The sequence below is a fragment of the Oenanthe melanoleuca genome, chromosome 14 (assembly GCF_029582105.1).
Source record: "Oenanthe melanoleuca isolate GR-GAL-2019-014 chromosome 14, OMel1.0, whole genome shotgun sequence".
In the NCBI taxonomy this organism is placed as follows: domain Eukaryota; kingdom Metazoa; phylum Chordata; class Aves; order Passeriformes; family Muscicapidae; genus Oenanthe; species Oenanthe melanoleuca.
Window position 1 is genome coordinate 6983281 of NC_079348.1, and position 20413 is coordinate 7003693.

The 20413-nt window shown below is 43.7% G+C and overlaps 1 protein-coding gene across 2 annotated transcripts in view; it reads right to left on the reverse strand.

The window, feature by feature from the left end:
- TOM1L2 (target of myb1 like 2 membrane trafficking protein) overlaps nt 1-20413 on the reverse strand; it is a 56164-nt gene that overhangs the window by 14486 nt on the left and 21265 nt on the right. For both annotated transcript variants that reach the window (XM_056503224.1, XM_056503223.1), the window contains exons 4-12: nt 20162-20311; nt 15844-15978; nt 14762-14920; nt 13972-14088; nt 11227-11360; nt 8642-8690; nt 7713-7836; nt 6807-6930; nt 4491-4566 (exon numbers count right to left, since the gene is read on the reverse strand). In XM_056503224.1, coding sequence (XP_056359199.1) covers nt 4491-4566; nt 6807-6930; nt 7713-7836; nt 8642-8690; nt 11227-11360; nt 13972-14088; nt 14762-14920; nt 15844-15978; nt 20162-20311 — 1068 coding nt within the window. The remainder of the gene's footprint in view (nt 1-4490; nt 4567-6806; nt 6931-7712; nt 7837-8641; nt 8691-11226; nt 11361-13971; nt 14089-14761; nt 14921-15843; nt 15979-20161; nt 20312-20413) is intronic.

The following is a 20413-nucleotide window of genomic DNA, read 5'->3' on the forward strand; positions in this document are numbered from 1 at the left end:
GCTCATTTTACAGCTTTTATTCTCTCCTTGTGAGCTGAGGGTGTCTGACAGCACTAAAATGACACTCTGGCTCCCAGGGACAGGTACCCACAGTGGGCTTATCCATGTGTGTGAGCAGGCATGGAGCTGTTTTTGGGCAGGTAGATACAACACCTGTCCCATCACTGTGTGTGTACCAGCCTTGCAAACTTCTGCCAAATTTCCAAGATGGCCCTGAGAAATAATCTGGATTAGCCCTACATCCAGCAGAATAAATGGAAGTGTTTCACAGAGTAGATACTGCACACCCTGGATTTTCTAAACTTTAAACTTTCTGGGATGTTTTTCTATTTAAGCATTGGGCAGCTTAGTCTAGGACATTCAGGGCTGTCCCTGGAGTGAGACATTCCTGCCCCATGGGATTCCTGGTGCTCCCACAGGTGCCAACACATCCCAGAGCAAAGAGACTTCTCCCTGCAGCTCTCTGACTGCAGCCAGGACTGTCTCAAGTGGATTTTCTACATTATTAGTTGGGTCACATTATTGGTACTAATCTCAAACACTTAAAATGATGGATTACATCGTCCAAAAAAATGGTTTTAGAACTTGGCTTTAAGGCATAGCTGAGGCTGTTTTTCCCTTCCTCTGGCTTCTGCACCTAAAGCAGGCTTTGAACTTCTCTCTGCAAGCACATTGATGAAGGACAACTTCAAACAAGGTCAGAATGTGCACAGGTTCAGTGATCTTCAGAAACCTGATTTTATCAAGGCACTGGCATCACCAGACATAGGAATTAAATCCTTAAAGCCAGAAACACTCTTGTAACTTTTGGAGTCTGATTCCTAATGCCAGTGGAGTTGAAGATGCCAATGTGGGCAGTAGTTCCCCCATCCCCTTCCTTGCATAATGAATGATCCCTACATCACTCCATTCAACTACATAAGATTCTGCATCTTCCCTATGTTTATTCCAGACCATGAAGCTAAGCACTACCAGAAAAGGCTGCTTTACAGACAGATAGCAAGTGTCCTCTTTATGAATAAGATCCATAAGACTTGTGTTTATCCCTCGAAAAGTGGATACTGCATAAATAAATCAAGACAGTAGAAGGAACCAAATGGATCCCCAGGCCTCTTCTGAAGGTGATGTGGGATCCTACAAATTATTTGGTTGTTTACAGGTCTTTGTGCTGTATAAACCAGAAATTGATGCAAATCTTTCCCTTTGCCCCAGGTAATGATGTAGGTGGGAAATAAACTCCTTGTACTGTCTGATTTCAAGCGGTTCAATAGGGCAGGACAAGAGGTGAATGGAGGATGGTTATTCTAGGTCAGGGACTGGGGTGGGCAGTAGGAATTGCTTCACTGGTGAAGTCCTCACCATTCCTTGTGTAATTAGCCACTTGTCTATGGGCTCCATGTCTGAGTTCCCACCTTTACCTCTCCTCTGTGTTGAGAACAGAAAGGTCCATAAAGAGAGAAACCACAGCAACAACCCGTGATCAAGTAATAAAACAGTTAAAAACTTCACATACACAGACACACACACACACACAGAGTTGCCTACAGTAGCTCCTGGCAGCAGCTGTGTCCCCCTCTGCCTGTCAGCTCTGTCCATATGGGGACAGACCTCAACCAGAATTCTGCACTTCCTACAGACAGTTCACAGTGTTTTACCACTCCCTCATGTCCTTAAAAATAAAAATAATAATAAAATAAACCAATCACTGGCTAGTAGTGAGGCTGATGTTTGTCATCTTCTTAGAAGAAGGAAAAGTGAGGCTGTACAAGCTTCTGCAGTCAGTGAGACTGCACTGGAAACTCCCATGTCACACTCGATGGAACCCCCTTGTTTATGAAGCTGTGGGTTGCAGCACACCCTGCTCATGTCCTTGCCCTCAGCAGACAGACTGTGCCCCACACAGACAGCACAGCAGCTCTGTGATGGTGTTGAGTGGAGGGGAAGTCAGGGCAGTTTGCTGCAGTGTCCTGGCAGCCTTTCAAACTGCCCCTCTTGAAAAGCGCAGAGGTTAAAGGACTGCTGATGCATCCAGCTCCCCTGAGCAGGCTGCAAACTGCATGGCACAGCACCACAAACACTCTAAGATGGTTTTGTGTCCTTCAGCATCTCCTCCCTGAGCCAGGGTGGGATGCAGAGTCATCTCCAGCTCTGGAGGGGCTTGCTCAGGCTCAGCAGAGTGCAGTGGCACCAGCCCAGAACTGGAAGAGCTCAGCAGAGAGCCACTGGTGTGTAATGTACAGACACCTGTACAAATGGGACACCTCTCCTGTCCCCATTAACACAGGTAATGGAGAATCAGCTGCAATCTTTTATGTCTCATTTTCTGAGGGGGAAAAAAAAGAGGGGGAAATAATTCCAAATTCATACTCCCTGTGTAACACCAGAGAATTGTTTCTTGGACACCTCTCTTCCCAGTTGTGATCATGCAACAACTCTGTGGCAACAAAAGCAATTCCCAACATGGAAAAGCAATATTAAGAAAACAGTGTATTTTTAGCTCATCTTGTTTCCAGCTGCTAAATCACATTAAAAGACAGCTAATGCCACGTGATCAGCCTCCTCTCTGCAGACCATTCCGAGAATGACTACATTAGAAACGTCGGATGTGCTGAATTCTACCACTGGACAACTGTGCTGGAACGAGACGTGTGTGAAGAATGTGTTGCAAAGCTTTTGGCTCCTCCCCAGAGCTGTTCTTAAATTAGCTCTACCCAAATTAAAGCCTATGTTTTCGTTTACTGAGCACTACCAGTTTTTTGCTACACATGCTGGGGCTGGTAACTTTAGGAGAGTTTAATTTTTATTTCCTTTAAGAAGAGACACCCACAAGCCCCACAACAGTTGAGAAAAAGTATTTACCAATTACAGAGCGACTGCATTTCAAAACAAGGTCTTCTGATTACATGATACAGTCTCCAGGACCTTTGAAAAGAGGCTGAAAGTCTTGACAACTCAGAGCCCCAAGATCCACAACCTATAAGGCATTTACCCCAAAAAACTTTGACCCTCAGATGAGCTTACCCACAGCCCTTTGGACTGATAACACTTAGGGCAGAGCAGCAGCTCTGCTGGTGTGAATGACATGTTGTGCTGGTGCTTAGCACAGTACTGGCTGGGAACAAAAGTGTTAATAAATAAAGACATGACCCTGAGGCCCCTGAGGGAATACATCCCCCTTGACCAGCTAAATGCAAGCCCCTTGCATTTGGTTAGCCAGGAACAAAGAGCAGAATCTCAAATCCTTCCCCAGGTCCTGCCAATAACAGCTCAGTGATACTGAAGGCTTGGGATGTCACACTGGATTCAGGAATTCCTGTGAAGGAATATTTCTGTCCCTGCCTCCTCATGCTTCCCCTTTTCCTCTGTGCTGCTGCCATGAGTTTTTGTGGGGCTGAGCTCCAGCTGGTCATGGAGCTGACCTGGGTTATAAATTACCCTTCCTGCAGGAGGACAGGGACAGGAAGAAGCAGGTAGGTTTGTGGGCTAGGGGATGCTCTGTAGGAGCTGAGGTCCTGCTCCCACTGAACGATGGCTGGAGCAGGCAGGCAGCTGTGATCTGACCCCAGCTGGCTCCCAACACAAGCTTGGAGCACAAGCTGCCAGGCATGCCAGCTGCCCAGAGCACTCTCTCTTCATGTCATGAAAGAACCAGGGTGGGATCAGCCAAGGCATGGGGAGACAATTCTCCCTGGTGAGAGGCATGTGCACACTGCATTGGCTCTCCCATGCTACGCTGGCTCTGCCGTGCTCCCTAGTGGTCATCACAGCCCAAAATTGGACTGGAAAAGGCTCTGAACTTGCTCTGGCCTCTAAAAACTTACACACAGCTATGTACAAAAGAGCACCACAGTTTTAAAAAGCAGGGTGGCAAAAAGGGGTCGAGGAATGACCTGAAAGCTCCTTCACCGAAGGATGCAGACAAAGCTGCCCAAGCTCTCTCACCCATGTTTTAAGTGTCAGCTGCTGTGAGGTGACAGCACATGGGGCTCTTCTGCCCACACAAGAGAGCAAGAGCCTGCCCTGGGCGATCAGAACAGGCTGCAAGTGAGGGCAGTAATGGCAAAGAATGCGAAGCATTAAAAGTCTACATAATTTCTCTCCCTGTAACTCACTTGTGTATCCATGCACTTGGAGCAAAGTCTAGTAGATTAAGACTTTCATAAGCAAAACCAAATCAAGCCAATGCACATCAGTGTTCACAGGACATTCCCCATTTAATTCTTCTCAGCAGTGATTCCAGCCAAAAAGCTGGACTCCCCAGGAAAGCTGCAAGGACACAGGAGAATTTACCCACTATGATTCTGAAGTCTTTTAGACTGGAGTGCAGCATCTCTTTAGAGATCATTACTGAGCAAGTACTTGCTCCCAGATATCAATTTCAAAACAGCCATTACTACCACGTTGCTGGAATACAGAATGAGAAGCTCAGTCAAAGCAGCTGCCCCAGCTTGGATTCCACACGGGTAACAAAACACAGAGCCATGACCTACCCCTCCCGTGTTCTGTTTCCGAACATCCAGGGCAGATGCCAGTCCTTTGACAGCCTGTGGATCCTCGTACGTCACGCTGCAAGAAAGGAACAAACCACAGAGCTAAAGTCCAGCAGCCACCCATTAGCAATCATGGAATTACAGGAAGGCCTGGGTTGGAAGGGAGGTTAAAAGATCCTCTCATTCCACCCCTGCCATGGGCAGGGACACTTTCCAGTATCCCAGGTTGCTTCAAGCTCTATCCAGCCTGGCCTTGGACACTTCCAGTGGGCAGCCACAGCTTCTCTAGCAACCTGTACCAGTGCTCCACCAATTTTTCTTCCCAATATTCAATCTAACCCTACTCTCTCACTTTGAAGCCATTCCCCTTTGTCCTGTCACTTCATACCCTTGTAAATAATGTCTCCTCATCTTTCTTGTAGGCTCCCCTCAGGTATTGGAATTAGGTTACCCGAATCCCTTATCTTTTCCAGGCTGAACAATCCCAATTCTCCCAGCCTTTCCTCATAGGAGAATAATACTTTGGATACCCTGATTTACTCGCCTGGGAACCAGAAAGCACGTTCTTTTTCTTAACAAGACTTGGAGGGTACTGTGTGTACCCCAAGAAGAGGAGCTTGCCCTGTACAAAGGCCACCCATCAGTTTTTGAAAGCACCTTGAAGTAAAGGGAGTAAGATCAGTAGTATGAAAGGCAGGCAAACAGGTCATGAGGCACCCTAAGAATGTCCAAGAGCAAGTGGGGGACTTGTGAAAAGAAGTGAAAAGAGGCCTGACTGCAGATTATGTTTAACAAAGATTTGGATATGACATCTGGAAGCCTGACCTTGATGTGTGCATAGGGGGCAAAGCAGAGCGAGACTTGAAGAGAGATGAAAGTATGCAACTGCAGTGAAGCAGACAAAGAAATGCACTATTTACAGAGCTGTTAAAAGCCTCTTAAATTGCAAAGCAAAAGGGACATGTAGCAGTCAGGTGACAGAGGCAGCAGCATCCTCTCAGAGAGCACAGTGGTGAAGCATGAGCTGCAGCAGACACAAACACGTGCCCCAAAATCAGCTCCTGGCAGGGGCTGCTGCCTGAGCAGGGGGAGCCCTCTCTCCTCCTCATGCTGGCTTCTCCCAAGCTGTGAGCACAGCACCCAGAGCTCTCACACCCAGAGCTGTCACCTACACACCACAGCATGTCACACTGATGCCTTTCCTCCTCCCTGCTGCTCTGTTTATATAGTGCACAATCCAAGGAAGACAGAGCAATCCTCCCTTGTGAAATCATGGATGATCCGTGCTCCTTGTTCCATTAGCTACGGTGTGGGAAGGGTAGTTTTGTGCTTCATTTAGCACAAGAGACAGAGGGACCTTGATTAGATCTCTCCTGCAATGCATCTCCTTTCTAACTGTACATTAAGGCTCCTAGCTCTTAAAATCTCCAGTGGTGGCCTATCCCTCTACATTAGAGCATTTCTTCTCAGCACTGATACCACAGCTGAGGCAATACCAACAGCTATATTGATAACTGCAAATAAAAGAGCCCAATATATTCGTAGGCTCAAGTTTTCTGAATTTTTGATAAACTATTTAACAGCATTTCTTAGCTTGAGACAGGATATTGATGATGTTCTGACTGCTGGTAGCCCCTATTTCCTCTAAAATCTGAAGTCAGGAGGCAAGATATAATATATGAAAGAAAAATACCTGAGTGTGTCTTTTATTGAATATCACTTGACAGGGATCAAAGGATTTCTTAATAACTGCATAGATTTATTTTACATTAAAATAATTTGACCTGTTAAATGCCCTTGAAAGTGCCAGATTTGCAGCTCCAGAGATGCAAGCCCTATGCATATAAACAAATTAGGGATAGCATGGAGCCAGGCAAGCTACACTGTCTTGACAGCCTGAGTGAGTCTGACTGGGGCTAAAAGAAGAGTTAACTGGATGGTAATTCTGTTTCCAAGGCTTTGATGACAGTAATTCAGTCACCAAAGTACATCCATGACTTTCAGGTGAAGGACCCCTCTGTTCCTGTATCTCAGACATGGGTGGATGGGATGACAAGCCTTTAGGAAAAGGCACAAGCACACATCCAAGCTTCCAGTGAGCTCATTAACTAAGATAGTCAGTACCCAGCCAGTCTGCTCTGTCCAACAGCAGGAACTTCTCTACTTGCTCATATTAATAACATCCAAAAGGACAGGGATTGAATCAAAAGCACAAAGGCATATGACAAAACTACTTTTTCAGTCTGAAGTTTCAGATTTATGTCCTTAGAAAACAGCAGTGCCATGACTCAGTGCTAAAGACAAGCTCCAACTTACTTCTTTCGCTGCTCAGCCAAGGAGCTGCCTCTTGTCTGTGCAAACATGTCAAAGTCATCACGAGGATTAGGATTACTGTGCTGGAGGGAGCTGAGTGTGCCACTGACACTGTTTGTGCCCAAGTCTGCAACCAGAGGAGAAAAAATAGTGAACCAGTGAAATAACAAACCATATGCAATCACCATTAACAGCTACAGTACTGAGGACAGTTTTGTTCAAAAAAGGCTGGAGGATGCTAATCATGTGTTCTTAAAAGAAAAATGTAGAGATGATCTAATTCATCCTGGAAGCACCACTCCATAAATCCTCCTCACCAAGAAGCCAGCATGTGGGAATTGGTGTGAATCTGCTGCCAATATCCTGAGATATCTACTGGTCACTAACACAGTCCAAAATTTTAGGCATGGACAGTAGTTTTCTCCACAGTGTTTTCTCTCAGTTACTGAGTGTGAAATCAACACTTTCAAACAAAGGGATATGGCATTCGTGCAATGCTGAAAGAGGTGGAGAACCTTCAGTCAAACCCAGTGATCCAATCACACAATCTTTGGTTTCGTTTAATGTAAATCACCTAAGAGTTTCATAAAACCTTTCACCTAAAGGTTTCAAATGTAATTTATAGAAGGGAAATCAAGAACATTCACCAGGCTGATTTTCACAGAGAATTATAACTAAGCAGAAATAGTAGCACAAGTTCTGCTATGAACAACAACCTGCACCCTTTCCATCAGTCTTCCCTCTGATTAATAAATCCCTCCCTTGTTCCAGGCTGGTTCTCAGTTGCAGATTGCCACAGTGCAGGAGAGTGGGAATGCCTTCTGATCCTCCTGTAAGCCAAATACCCAAACCTTTTGAAGGCCACCTGGCAACATTAAGTGGAGAGCATGATGTAGATCAGGCACTCACCAAGCCCTGCAAGCTGTGAAGAAAGTGAAGATGGAGGTGCTGAGTTTCCGACCATTGGGCTCACAACAGCTGGAGAGCCAGGACCCAAATCTATTAAATTATCTTCTGTCACCTCATTCAGTACCTGTCAGGACAAGAAACACAGAAATTACACATGCCAGAAACTTCTTCTTGCAGTACATTAAACATCAAAATTTTCCACATTAGGTATAAAGTGTTTTCAGAAACAAAACTTCTTTGTTGTGACTAAAGTGACAATACAGAGTCTTTGCTGAAGTTTGCATCACACTGCAGAAGTGATGAAGCAAAGTAAACAGTAGAAAATGTAATAGAAGTACAGATTCATCATGAACTCAGACCTTGAACACTACAAAACAGCTACAAAAGAGTTTTCATTTAAAGAATAATTAGAACTCCTCAGCTTGGAAAGGGGCTGCTTAAATAGGAGATGAGAGTGGCTCCTAAAATTATGAATGGCATGAAGAAAATTAACCTGAACAGTGGTATTGTAAGACACAGTGAAGAAAAATTAGGTGAAGCAAACAAAAACCATTAAGTGACTTGATCAAATGTAAACAAAATATTTGTTATATATAAATGGAAAATAAATATGTAAAAATGTATAGTGAAACTGTGGAACTTATTGCTTAAGGACATTGTGAACTCCTAAAGTCCACATGGACTCAAAAGCAATCAAAAAAGTTAATAGAGGAATGAAAATCCATCAAGGATTGTAAACACAGAGATCTTGTAGTGTGAAGTGACTTCCTGAGCTAAAAGTTGTCCCCTGGTGTTTGCCACATTCTTACTTTTGCTGGCGTCCACCATTAGCCAGTAGAGGCAGGACACAGGGCTGGGCAGGTAAAAGGGGTGGTACTACTGATAGTACCAGAGCTGGTATGAGAGAATCAAGGGAGTGAGGTACTTACTCCATTGCTGGCGTTCTGTGTGGAGCGTCCCGATCTGTATCGTTCAAATCTGTTTAGGGGAAAAAAAACCAAAACAAAACAAAAAACAACATGGATTATCAAAGCCACCAATAAATAATAAAAAACATGAGTTTATAACCAAGCCATGACATGCTTGCCACTGAACTTTGTTTTCTCTGGCTCCAAAGGGAAGCCTGAAAGCTTTAACTCCAAGGCAGGACAAAGGGAAGATTGCTGAGAAGTTGCACTCTTGGCAAAGGTGGATTTGAAGTTGACTAATCTGATCTTGCAGCAAATGCTTGAAAAACACTGCAGGATTTGTCTTTTGGTTGGGGGTGGGGGGTTTTAATCATTAAGTGCTTTGTGACAGACTGTTGTGTGAGCCAAGGGACAGGGGGAACTGCAGCAAGATTGATGCTCACAGCTCAACAAGCCAAGCACGGCAGCTCATCTCACTCCCACTTACCAGCTCCCTCTTGCTGCAATAATATAAATGAGGAGCCATTTGTGTGTGGCACAGCCCAACCCAGGCACAATGACACGAGTGACAATGAACAGCAGATACACTGCTTAAAACAACCTGAGTTGATTCAAAGATGGTCACAGCCTATACTATAAGTTGGTACTTTCCAACAAGGAAAGGTAATGATGTTGGATAAAACCTTCATGGTTCTAAGGAGAAGTCTGGTAAGTCAAGCTCTGATCTCTTCTTTACTCCATGCATCTGGGGCCACAAGCCTAAACCCAGCTTTCATGAAAGTCTTCAAGGCCAGGCTGGTCTAGTGGAAGGTGTCCTCACCCATGGCAGAGGGGTGGGATTAGATGAATGTTGAGGTCCTTCTAATCCAAACCATTCTGTGATTCTATGAACTAAAAACTACCTACTCCTATGGCCTGTCTGAGGCCAGGTGACCTCCTTCCTTAACATGAAAAGGCACCATGATTTCTTGGAGGTTTGAATTTTTCAAAGTAGGTTCAGAAATAGTCTCTCTTTCCAGCAAAAAGCCCATAATATTCATATAATCCTCCGGGTTTTCTCCCAGATGGACAAAATACAACAGGGAAAGTCAAGCAAACTAAAATGTTTTCTTAATGTAACAGAGGAAAATGCAGACTTAAAAGGCAGCAAAACCAAATTCAGGCCCAAATTTCAATTTTAGGAAACTGTGGGTGTTTGCTATTACTGGAAATCCAACTCCCTTTGCTGGAAACCTAAGACACCTCCCACCTCATTTCTCACCAAAAGGCTTCTGTTCATTTACATCCCAAGGCTTCACAGCAAAGGCCAGAGCTCCTGCTTAAGTCACTGACAGAGCTTAGTCCCTGTGCTAGAAATCAGCATGATGGATGTGGAGCTTTTGGAATAGCAGAGGAGGAACTGGAATTTATTGAATGCTCAGACCAGTGCAGCTATTCCAGCACAAATGACTTGCTAACATCACTCAGCTCCCCTTTCATGAATAATGACTACAAACACATCAGCCACAGTCAGCAAAGTCGCAGATGGGGGGAAATAGAAAAAATATTAAGGGTGACCAGGCTAAACCTCAGTGATAGTTACACTCTGCCACTTGTAGGATCCTGCTTGTGCATGAAACACACACCATTTCACACAAAAAGCCAGCGCTTGTTTCAAAGTTTGCCCCATCTCCTCTGAACGACAAATCAAAGGCAAAATCGAGGGCACCGAGTCGTCTTTGCAGCCTTTGCTGTGACAGCACAAATTCACAGATCTAGAGTCTAATTTATTTTTAAAGGCTTGAGAAACAAAGCCCTGTGCTAAGAGCAAGGAACAAAGGGTACTCTTTAGTGCCTCGCTCCCCAGGCCTGTGATTAAGGGGAAGATTAAACTTTCCCAAGACTGCAGCATCACGTGTCGCCTCCTGCAGCAGATGTGCCTGACAGCGCCTTTGTCTGGCATGTCGAAAGTCCTGTGCCCCCAGTCCGGTCCCTGGGGATGATTCCTACAGACCAGCTCTTCGAAACATTAGCCCTGCACAAGAGCTTTTTTTTTTTTTCCCTTTTTCAAGATTTTAAGTGTTACTTAAAAACAAACCCTTTGCATGCACGATGCTCCCGCCCACCTCAGGCAGCTCCCCTTGCACCAGCACTGAGACTGGAAAGCTCAAGAGATCAGAGGGCAGAGAGAGCTCATGGGAGCCTCCCTAAGCCAGGAAGCAGCACAGAGATTTGTGCAGAGCCCTAGCTAGCAGGGGAACTAGTGACTGGCTGTGCTATTTTTGGTCCCAAGTCCCTAAACCTGTACAGCCCTGCACAACAGGGACTTGCAGATTTGAGCCTCTGCATTCAGAGTATTTTCACAAAGTTGCCTTGCATTTCATGGATATGCCCCATAAAAATTCAGTGCATAGTACAAAAAAGATCACAGTATTAAAAGAATCAACTGAAACAGGAATGTTACCATAAAAGGCCATAAAACCACTGTGTAAATGGCTCCTGTGGTTTGGTTCTCTGTGTCATGTTGGACCCTTGGCCCAGAAGGCCCAATTTCACCAACTGACCTATTTTATTCTTAAGTGAAAACCCTGAATGAATGCAAATGGTTGCTGGGAGAGATGCCCCACCTTTCATATCGGAGGAAGACGTTATTTAAATCATCATTCACGTGCAGCAGCTCCTCTGTGACTTCTTCATTGGACACTCGTGAGATAAGCTCCACAATTCTCTGCTGCATGGCTCTGCAGGTTCGGTTCAGCTCCTAGGAGGAATGCATTGAGCACACACAGTCTGATAAGCAACAAGCAATAAGTAGATTTAGTTGAGCCCTGTTCACAGCCAAACATATCCTGCAGCTGAGAAACACTAAGACAAGTTTATCTTTGCATGATTAAATGTCACCCAAAAGCACATCTAATCAAATGCCCTTCAAGAAATGATGGCACAAAACCTTGAGAGTCTATTCACAATTCAACTTCCTGATTCTTCTTTAACTCTGAGCACTTAGAGCACTTAGAAAATAAATATCTATATTTTAGTCATCTGTTTTAAGAATAAAGCATGTTAATACAACACCTTCCCAGAAGAAAGCTTTCAAGGAAAATTCAATCTGCTCTTTTTGGCAGTATCATCCTTAAAAATCAAATGATGTGGATAATAGAACATGTGGGGGAAAAAGGTTTCATCAGGGCTACCACAGGTATTACATGTGTGTTAGGATGAGAAGTGCTGGTGACACACAACTTACCAACTACAGAGAACATGAGTGTAAAGACAAACCAAGGAGCAGGAGCATCAAAAGGTGAGTGTTCCACACACCCTCCAGCACTGAGACACACAGTAATGTTCCCTTCCACTGAGCAAGTGCAGAGAAAGAGACTGCACAAAGGCTATGGAGAGTTTCAGGAGAAAGTTTTAAGGAATGCAGAGTGAGGGCATTTATTTTTGAAGCCTCTCATCAAGAAATCTGATTTCAGTTTGCCTAGACCAGGAGTTCTCATGCTTCCAGGACATCTCTTCCATCACCAATTACTTAGCAGAATTCTGTAGCCTTTTAGGACCAAAGGTCAAACTGGTCTGCTGAGGAGAACTGCACGAAGTAATGTGACGTATGGCAGGGTGCCTGTGATCAGGCCAATGGTTTTACTTCAATAAGCACTGACATTCCAGCTAAAGCATGTCCCTCTGTCATCTTCCACACCTCCCAGCTCCACTTCACAGCAAAAATTCAGCACTAAACAAGGATGACTTGTTGGTACACAACCTTCAGGATGAAAGCAAAAATGTGTTTGTTTTCCTTGCATGGTCTGACATCCTAAGCTCTGGATAAATTTCACCTAGTGCAATCCAGCTGCCTTAACAGCTTGAGGAATGTGTTCTCCAATGTCAGTTTTGATCCCATCACTTTCGAAGCAGATTGTGACATTTCAGAGGTTTGTTTGCTGCCTTTCCGAGAGGGCTGACAGTACCTATCTATTCTGCTCAGAGCTGGCTCTCTCACAGGCTGTTTACATTTGATTGTTGGAGAAAATGTCAGGAATTATTTAAGGAGGAGGGCTATATAAACCTCAAAGCAAGGAGTCCTTGCATGCAGCACCCAGCTCTCAAAAGACTAACCATCCTTTGTGATCAAAAACGGGTTCTCCCCAGCTCTGTGATTCAGATTTTGGATGCACCAGTCACAGAAGGGAACCAGCTGGAATAAAGAATCGCTGCTGTCACTCTATTTTATGATCAAGTTCTTCCACCTTAAAGCTGTGCTCTAAGGTTACACTGTCAAGATGCTGGTGGTTGTTTCTCAGTGTAAGCAAACTGCTCGATTTCGGCCTGTCATGGTTTCCTGGAAGCTGCTTTTGTTTTGAGCAGTTCGACCCAAATGGGCAGTGACTGAAAGGCTCTTTATTGCAAAGCCTCTCATCAGCTGCCATGATGGCTCTGAGACAAACACACAATGCCTGCATGGGAGAGACCAGTTTTTGGATGGATTTCAAACTCTGATGTGTCACAGAGAGCATTCCCTGCCTTCCTCTGAACGGATTGCTGTGGGAGCCCATCCTCCTCGCTGGAGGATCAAAACAGAAGGCTATTTCTGAAGCTGTGGAAAGGCAAATCCCATGTTAGGGGCAGAAGCTGGAATGACATATCACAGTGCTCCTCATCTGTGGATCTCTGTGACTTTCCACAGCCAAAAGGCCACCCCACGACCACTGGCCTTGGGAAATAGGTGTGAAGCCTGAGACATGAGCTCGATTTATACTGTTTTCCCTCTTGAGATGCACAGTGCTGCCCTGGATTGAGATTTTCCAGCAAAGAAATCCCTCCTGATTACACAGTCTAGCTCTCTGGACACCATGGAACTTCACCTGCCTTAAGACACCTTCAGGAAAACACATCTGGAAAGACAATTAGTTCATAGATAAGATTTCAAGTGGCAGAGAACCCACAGACTCTTAGCATTATTTAGTCCAGATGGAAATATAGAGTGTTTTTTCCTGCATGGTGACTAGGAATGTTTTGACACTGTACAAGTGGTGATGGGGGGTGTAAAAGAAGCAGGAATGCTCAGAGCTTACAGAAACTGTGGCAATTCTAAAGCTGCTAAGTGGTAAAGGAGACATGATATTCAACATTGGGAAAAACTTCTAGCTACACAAAGAGGAAAGCACTGAACAAATTTCAAGGGAAGTCAGGAAATCCTTGTCACTGTAAGCTTTAACAAATGAAGAAAATCAAGTGGCACTTGCCAGGGTCAGGCACAGCCCACATCCATCATGTATCCAAGCATGGGCTGTGAAGTGAGCTACAACTAAACATACCCCCCAGAGAAACACAAGTACAGAAAGGATCAGAATCATATTTTCTAGGAAATTTACCTGGAGTAACTCAAGGTCTGAGGAATCCTCTTGTCCAGGTACCATTTCTGTCAGCATTTCAGACATCACTTTTGTATTCCCACGAACAATATCCAGCTCACTGCGCAGCCGGGCAATCTAAATTGGGGTAACAAGATAGCAAAACACTGCATAATCTTTTGGTTTAAGCAGTTCATTTTCAAGAACTGACTTTGAGATATCTCTGGTTCTGTCTGACTTGATATCTCAGGCTCCAGACATTCTAGCAGGAAAAAAACCAAAAAAGATAAAAAGTTTACCCAGGAGAAAAGGAACAGAAAAAGAAAAGAATTATCATCACAAACCCAGCTGTGCTGTGTCTGTATGGAATGGAGGCAATTGCAAACAGCACCTAAAGCCAGACCTTGGCTGTGGTGCCTGACTCCAGTGTGGGGAAAGATGTACATATTTTAAGTAGAATCTTTGGCTCTGCAGTTATCATTTTGCAGGGAGTAAATAATATCCTGTATTAGGGCATTTGCAAGGGCCTGACTTCCTGCATTTGCAAAACATCCTGTGCCTTGAAAAGAGAGGGGCTAATGGGAATAACTGCTAAAATACTGAGCTGGACCAGCAGATTGTGCTGCCATTACCAGGCCACAGAGACACGTCCAAAGCCCAGATTTTACAATATAACAGGAAGAAAGATTACTAAGTAGAGCCAGACCTAGGAGACAAAGTCCAAAGAGTTAAAATGAAAGTTCCTCTGCAAATTAATTCCTAATTTGATTTGCTGAAAGAGTCTCACTTGAAAGAATCAACATGCCAATACCTGTTCAGAATTAGCAGTGATGGGACCAGTCACATTCAAGGCTGGGGCCTGAGGAGCAGAATACGCTGTTGGAGAGGACGAAGAGTAAGAGCTGGTGCTCATCCTTTGCTGAGACTGGGAATTGTGCATATTTGCTGCAGGATCAACTTCAGGAACACTCTGCCACATCAGAAAGACAGGAGTTCAAAAGCTGAGCTGGGACAGCACTTGCTTTGTCAGCAACCTCAGGCCAAACAGGCTCAAATATAGAACATAATTGCACCTTGTGGGAAAGGTCAGTGCAGCTCCTAGAAAAGACTGGCAGCTCCAAAAATCTTCCATGCCTGTATCTTTTGACACAAGCATTTAATTCCATTTACTTTCACAAGAAAAGTGAGAAGCAAAATAAAAACAAGACCCAAAGAGGAATAATTATAAATTATTTTAAACTAGGAATTAAGTTGCAGGCTTCCAAACAATGATGTGATACATAGATACTGAATTTAATTAATCTTGACACAAGAATTGTAATCTCTCAGTCCTTGATCACTTGCATTTGCTGCTTCAAAGATTCATTAACTTCAGTTTTCAGAGTGAATAATCAGAACACCTGTGATCATTAAGTTACTTCCAAGCAGCAGTTCTGTCAACTTTCCAGACCTAACTTTCCAGAGGTATAAAGTTCTCACATTACCGTGGGATCAGAGAGGTTCAGACTCTGTACACCCTAATAGACAGGCAGACCTTGGCTCAGGGTTATCATCAACAGAAGCAACCACACTTTTGAGCAAAGAAGTAAATCTTTATCATAAATCCTGCTGGGCTCCCTTTGAACAAATTAGTTGCATTTGTTTGGTGGTCTTGTGGTAGAAGATTAAATGTTACAAACTCTTTCCCTATTCTCAGATTGATTAACTCAAGGCAGGAGACAGTTTATCAGTCTGTATTTTGCCTCTCTTACATGCCCTTTCAGTATTAAAATATCCTTCCAGGAGTGAGAAAATGAGCCAAATTCAGATAAATGGGAGGGGGAAAATGGGTAGTTATCCAGCTATTTAGACACCCTGGGAAAACACCCCTGGAATTGTGAGGCTGCAGCTTACCCTCTGTGGTGTGTGTATTGGAGACAGAGCATCAAGATCTGCCATGGGGAACTCGATGCCTTTCCTCTTGAGTTCTTCATAAATATGCACTACTCCAGTTAAATCGGGGCTACTTCGGAAGGCATCAGCCCAAGCCTGGAAAACACGAGGGATTATCCATAAACCTTCCAAATGAAGCTCCAGCCCCACCCTGACCTCACATACTGACTGTTAAAGCTTTCATGGATTTCAGCTTCAAAGGAAAGCTGGAATCATCAGACCTGGTCTAAAAGGTCCTGCAAATATTAAGACAGTCGCCTCTACATTTTATTCAGATATAAAACAGACAGGAACCCAGTGCAGAGTAGCTGTGAGTAGCCCCTGACATCATAAAAATCCATGAACACACATGAAAGTCTCTTTCCATATCCTCTCCTCAGCAGTGATTGATGCTGATCTTTTCTGGCATATTGTACAGCAAATGACCCATCAGAAAAGGTCTGTGTGAAAGATTCAACAGATCTAACCAACATTCACAAAGCTGCACAATCATCTTAAGTAATCTCCATTCACTTTGCAGAACATCCTCATTTGTTGCCAAAGGAAAAACACAGCCATCAAGTTGTCTTCAGTGTTTTATCTGGACCGGGCTTAAATTTAAAAAAAGGTCCTTTCTGAGGTTCTTGTCTTGTGGAAGAGACAGTCCCCTGTGCAGCAGAACTAACGACGCCTGGGTTCTGACAGAGCATATCCAACACTCAGACACCCCAGTGTGGCACAAAGGATGAGTTTAAAAAAGAGAAATTCCCACAGCCAGAACATTCATAATATCTCTCCTTCATGAATTCTCTGGTGTCTAAAAAGACTTCAATTCACATTTGAGCTTTTCCTTCAGTGGGAGTACTAAGTGCTTTTCCTGGCTAGCCAGCCTCCTGCACTCACAGAGCTGCTGGGAGCACAGAATACTGAAAGCCTCAACCCCTTTCACTTGTGCTGGAAATTAGCCAAATATTAAAAATGTAGAGGAAGGAAAAACTGAAATATTATGACTCAATTAAAAAATGAAGCATTCCACAAACCCCCACATGTGTGGAGCAGAGTATCGGTATGCTGGATCCAGAACTACTGCGAGACGTGTGTGTGGGCTCTGAACTTAATTCATTTAGTCATCCCTTTTACACTAATTTTTTTACTATTTTTACTTTAAAAGCTCTTTGAACCGTTTTTTAAATTTGAGAGGACAGAAATCCAACATAGCAAAGTAAGATAAGAAATAATATTAATTTTTAACTTGCTTTCCTATCCTGTTCAATTCCAAGAAAGAGCATTTCCTACCATCCGTACCTAGGAGATAATCCATTATCAGGTGCAAGGAGACAATCCTGGGTTGGTTTCTCAGTTTTGTTAAGAGTAAATTAACTGCATCAACTGTTCTGATGCAGTACAAGTTCAAACAGCCCTGCTTGAGCCAGAGAAAACAGCTTTGACAGCACACAGCCATTGTTTCCTTGGAACTGACCTTCCAAAACATCCCCAGTTCTGATGGGGATTTTGACTACACAAGGAACTCCACCTTCGCCATGTCACTGCCTTTTTAATTTACATCAGAAGCCATCTGAATGATGCTTCTACATAATGGTGTTTACCACTTCAACTCTATTTGCAAGCAAAAGTGGAAAGTGTTAGGTAAGGGATGTTCTATTTTAATAATCATCACTTGAAAGAAACTTAGAGGCAAAAATATGCTGCATTCTGCTCCCAGTTTTTAATGAGGCTTTTTTGTCCAGGAAGATGTACTAATACATCCCCTCTTTCATTGGCTTCCTGTGGATTTTACAAAATAATCTCATTTCATCTGCACTCCACCTTTTAAAAATATTCTCTCTTCTGCAATTCTCTTCCCTGGAGAAAGGAGACACTTCCATTTGTATTCTTCTTCACCTGAGCTGGGAGCATTATCTACACTAGAGCGTCTCAGAGGTCACAAGCAGGACAGGCACTATTGTCCTAAGTGCTGTCCACACACAGTGTAAAACAATCCCTGTCCTAGACAGCTTACAGTCCAACCAGGCAGCTGCAATATTAGCTCTGCTTTATGGATAATGAGCTACACTAGAGCTTAGCAGACCTGCCCATTGTCCAAACACACATAGGACAGAGGGGAGATTGAATTCAGAGCTCCTTTGGGCCAGACTATCAAATGTAGATACCTCAGGATAAATCCCACTTGGATCCTCAGTGTGCCCAAACACTGTAAATCCAGCCCCTAACCTGGGGACCATCCCAGTGTTTGGACACTGGGTAACAGGTGAGCTCTTACCAAGTACACAGTGACAAGGAATACTTCCAAGGCTCCTAGCAAGGTGAAGAAGAAAGGATAAGCTCTATGAAGGAAGGATTAGCTCTAACATATACTAATTCATGTACACTAGGAAACAGGTTGAGAAAGTGAGACACAGGATGCTCAACATCTCAAAACAAGTCTCTAGATAAGAAATTGATGGCAGCTTTATTTACCCTGGTTATGGAAAGGCCGACACACAGCTGTGTGGCTGAAGGCATATGCTGTTTATACAGCTCTCTTCCATGTTTCCAAGTCTGAGCTATTATCCTCTCATTTTTGTTCTTATTAATTCCCCAATATCAAATTTGATATAGAAAGGGATAAATATGATGTTGGTGGGGCAGAGCTGAGATCAGTGCTCTGGGGACAGGGTTAACTCCAGCCCCAGGGAGCTCTACAGAGCACAGCCTAAGCTGAGTGAAGCTGTCACAGGGTATTTTGGGGGTGTGTGTCCACAGGGCACTTGGGATGAGTGACTGCAATCACTCTTCCAAACTTGTCAGGCAATCTGAAAAACAGTCCCCTACCACCTCCAGCTAAAGAGACACAAACAGAACCCACCCACAGGCAACTTTCATAATTTTCAGGCTTTTTATATCAAAAGGCATTTAGTACCTAGAGTGAGGCTTTTAGCTCTACTGCACTAAGTCTCCTCAGATAAGGCTCTGTTTAATACACTGAGGCAATGACTGTGGCTTTCTGATTATGTTTCAAACACTCCCATCTTAGCTGCATTCACAACTGGGAATCCATTTAAACCCAGAGCCCAGCAAAACCAATGCTCCCTAAAACAACATGGAAACGCACCCAGTTTGTACTATGGGACAGTTTTTGACCTCATCTTCTGGTCACTGCATGCATCTGCTCTCCCACTAAAGCAGGCAGAAATCTGAGAGCTCAGTCAGATGCACAAGAATTGCTTTTATTAATTTCATTACTTTTGTGCTATTTTTTTAAAAAAACCATAAAATCATATACCAGAAGTAAAGAGACCCCACAGATCCTGACGCAATGCCCACTAATCCCACCATCCTACCTATTTCCTATTCAAAAATCACTTTACATTGTTATGCTCTAAGGATGCCCTATCCCTGTATCCAAATAAGAAAGAAAGCAGCAGAAATCCAAGTGGCATGCTTTGCCATAAAAATCAGAAGTATATCTGGTAAATGATGCTGTGCATTTGTAAATACCTCCCCACAAGGAACACTGCAGCAGGTTTATATCATTTTAAATACGCAGTGTCTTTTAGTCTCTGGTGTACGCAGTAGCCTGTGGAAGCTTAGTGATAAAGCTTCCTATAATTGTCAGATTTCCTCCAGGCAGGCACCAATGTTTCCTCATGTGTAGCTAATGGTTTGTGGAATTAACACGGCTGTTTATTGTTGTGCTGCACAGAAGGAGAAGTGGCAGACAGACCCATGGCTGAACTTCCCACTGCAGGCAAGGATCTGACAGCGCGCTTTTACTGCACAATAACCAGAGAAAAGACACCAAAACCATTTTAATTCCTATATGGTCATTTACTTTCCTATAAGCATCTTTGAAAGGAATGCAGAATGCTTTCAAATGGAGGGAAACGGCTCCATTTTCCGCTCAGAGAAACAGACACAGAAAGACAAGTGTTCTGCAGCTGACACCAAAAGCACAATCCTCTGAAATCTCCTGGCCTCAGATGACAAGCTCATCGCCAAGGCACGTCTCCAGCTTCTAGATATGACTATTAAATTGCAAAAGCATCCATTTACCTTGTGTTAAATCCTCCTGTTTTAGAGTGGTACTCTCTAACTAGAATCCAGACAGTTCTCCCCAGATAAAATATCTATGTGTGTACATGTCTGCTTTTTCCCACCCATCTGGATATATTGTTTGAGTTCATATATAAAAAACTTGCCACATTTTTAACGATGACAGCGTGTTTAGTGATGCGTAGCATCGAAGCAGACAGTCCTTATTTCAGGCAGCAGCATATGGAAGCAGAGACAAGCTGTGTACCTGAATCAGTGCTAGGACTTTATCCTGTACTATAGTGGGGGGGTTGTTCTTGGGTGAGATGATTTTCACCAGAACGCCATCGATGAAATCACGGTTTGCCACCAAGACGTGGAAGCGATGGCCACAGTTCTTCACACAGGTCTCCAACACCTACACACACAAAAAAACATTCATTGCTGGAGCAAAGCTTGATCACACACACAGCACCTAGTTCTTAAATTTATTTTAGATTTTTTGATGGGAGAGCAAGAA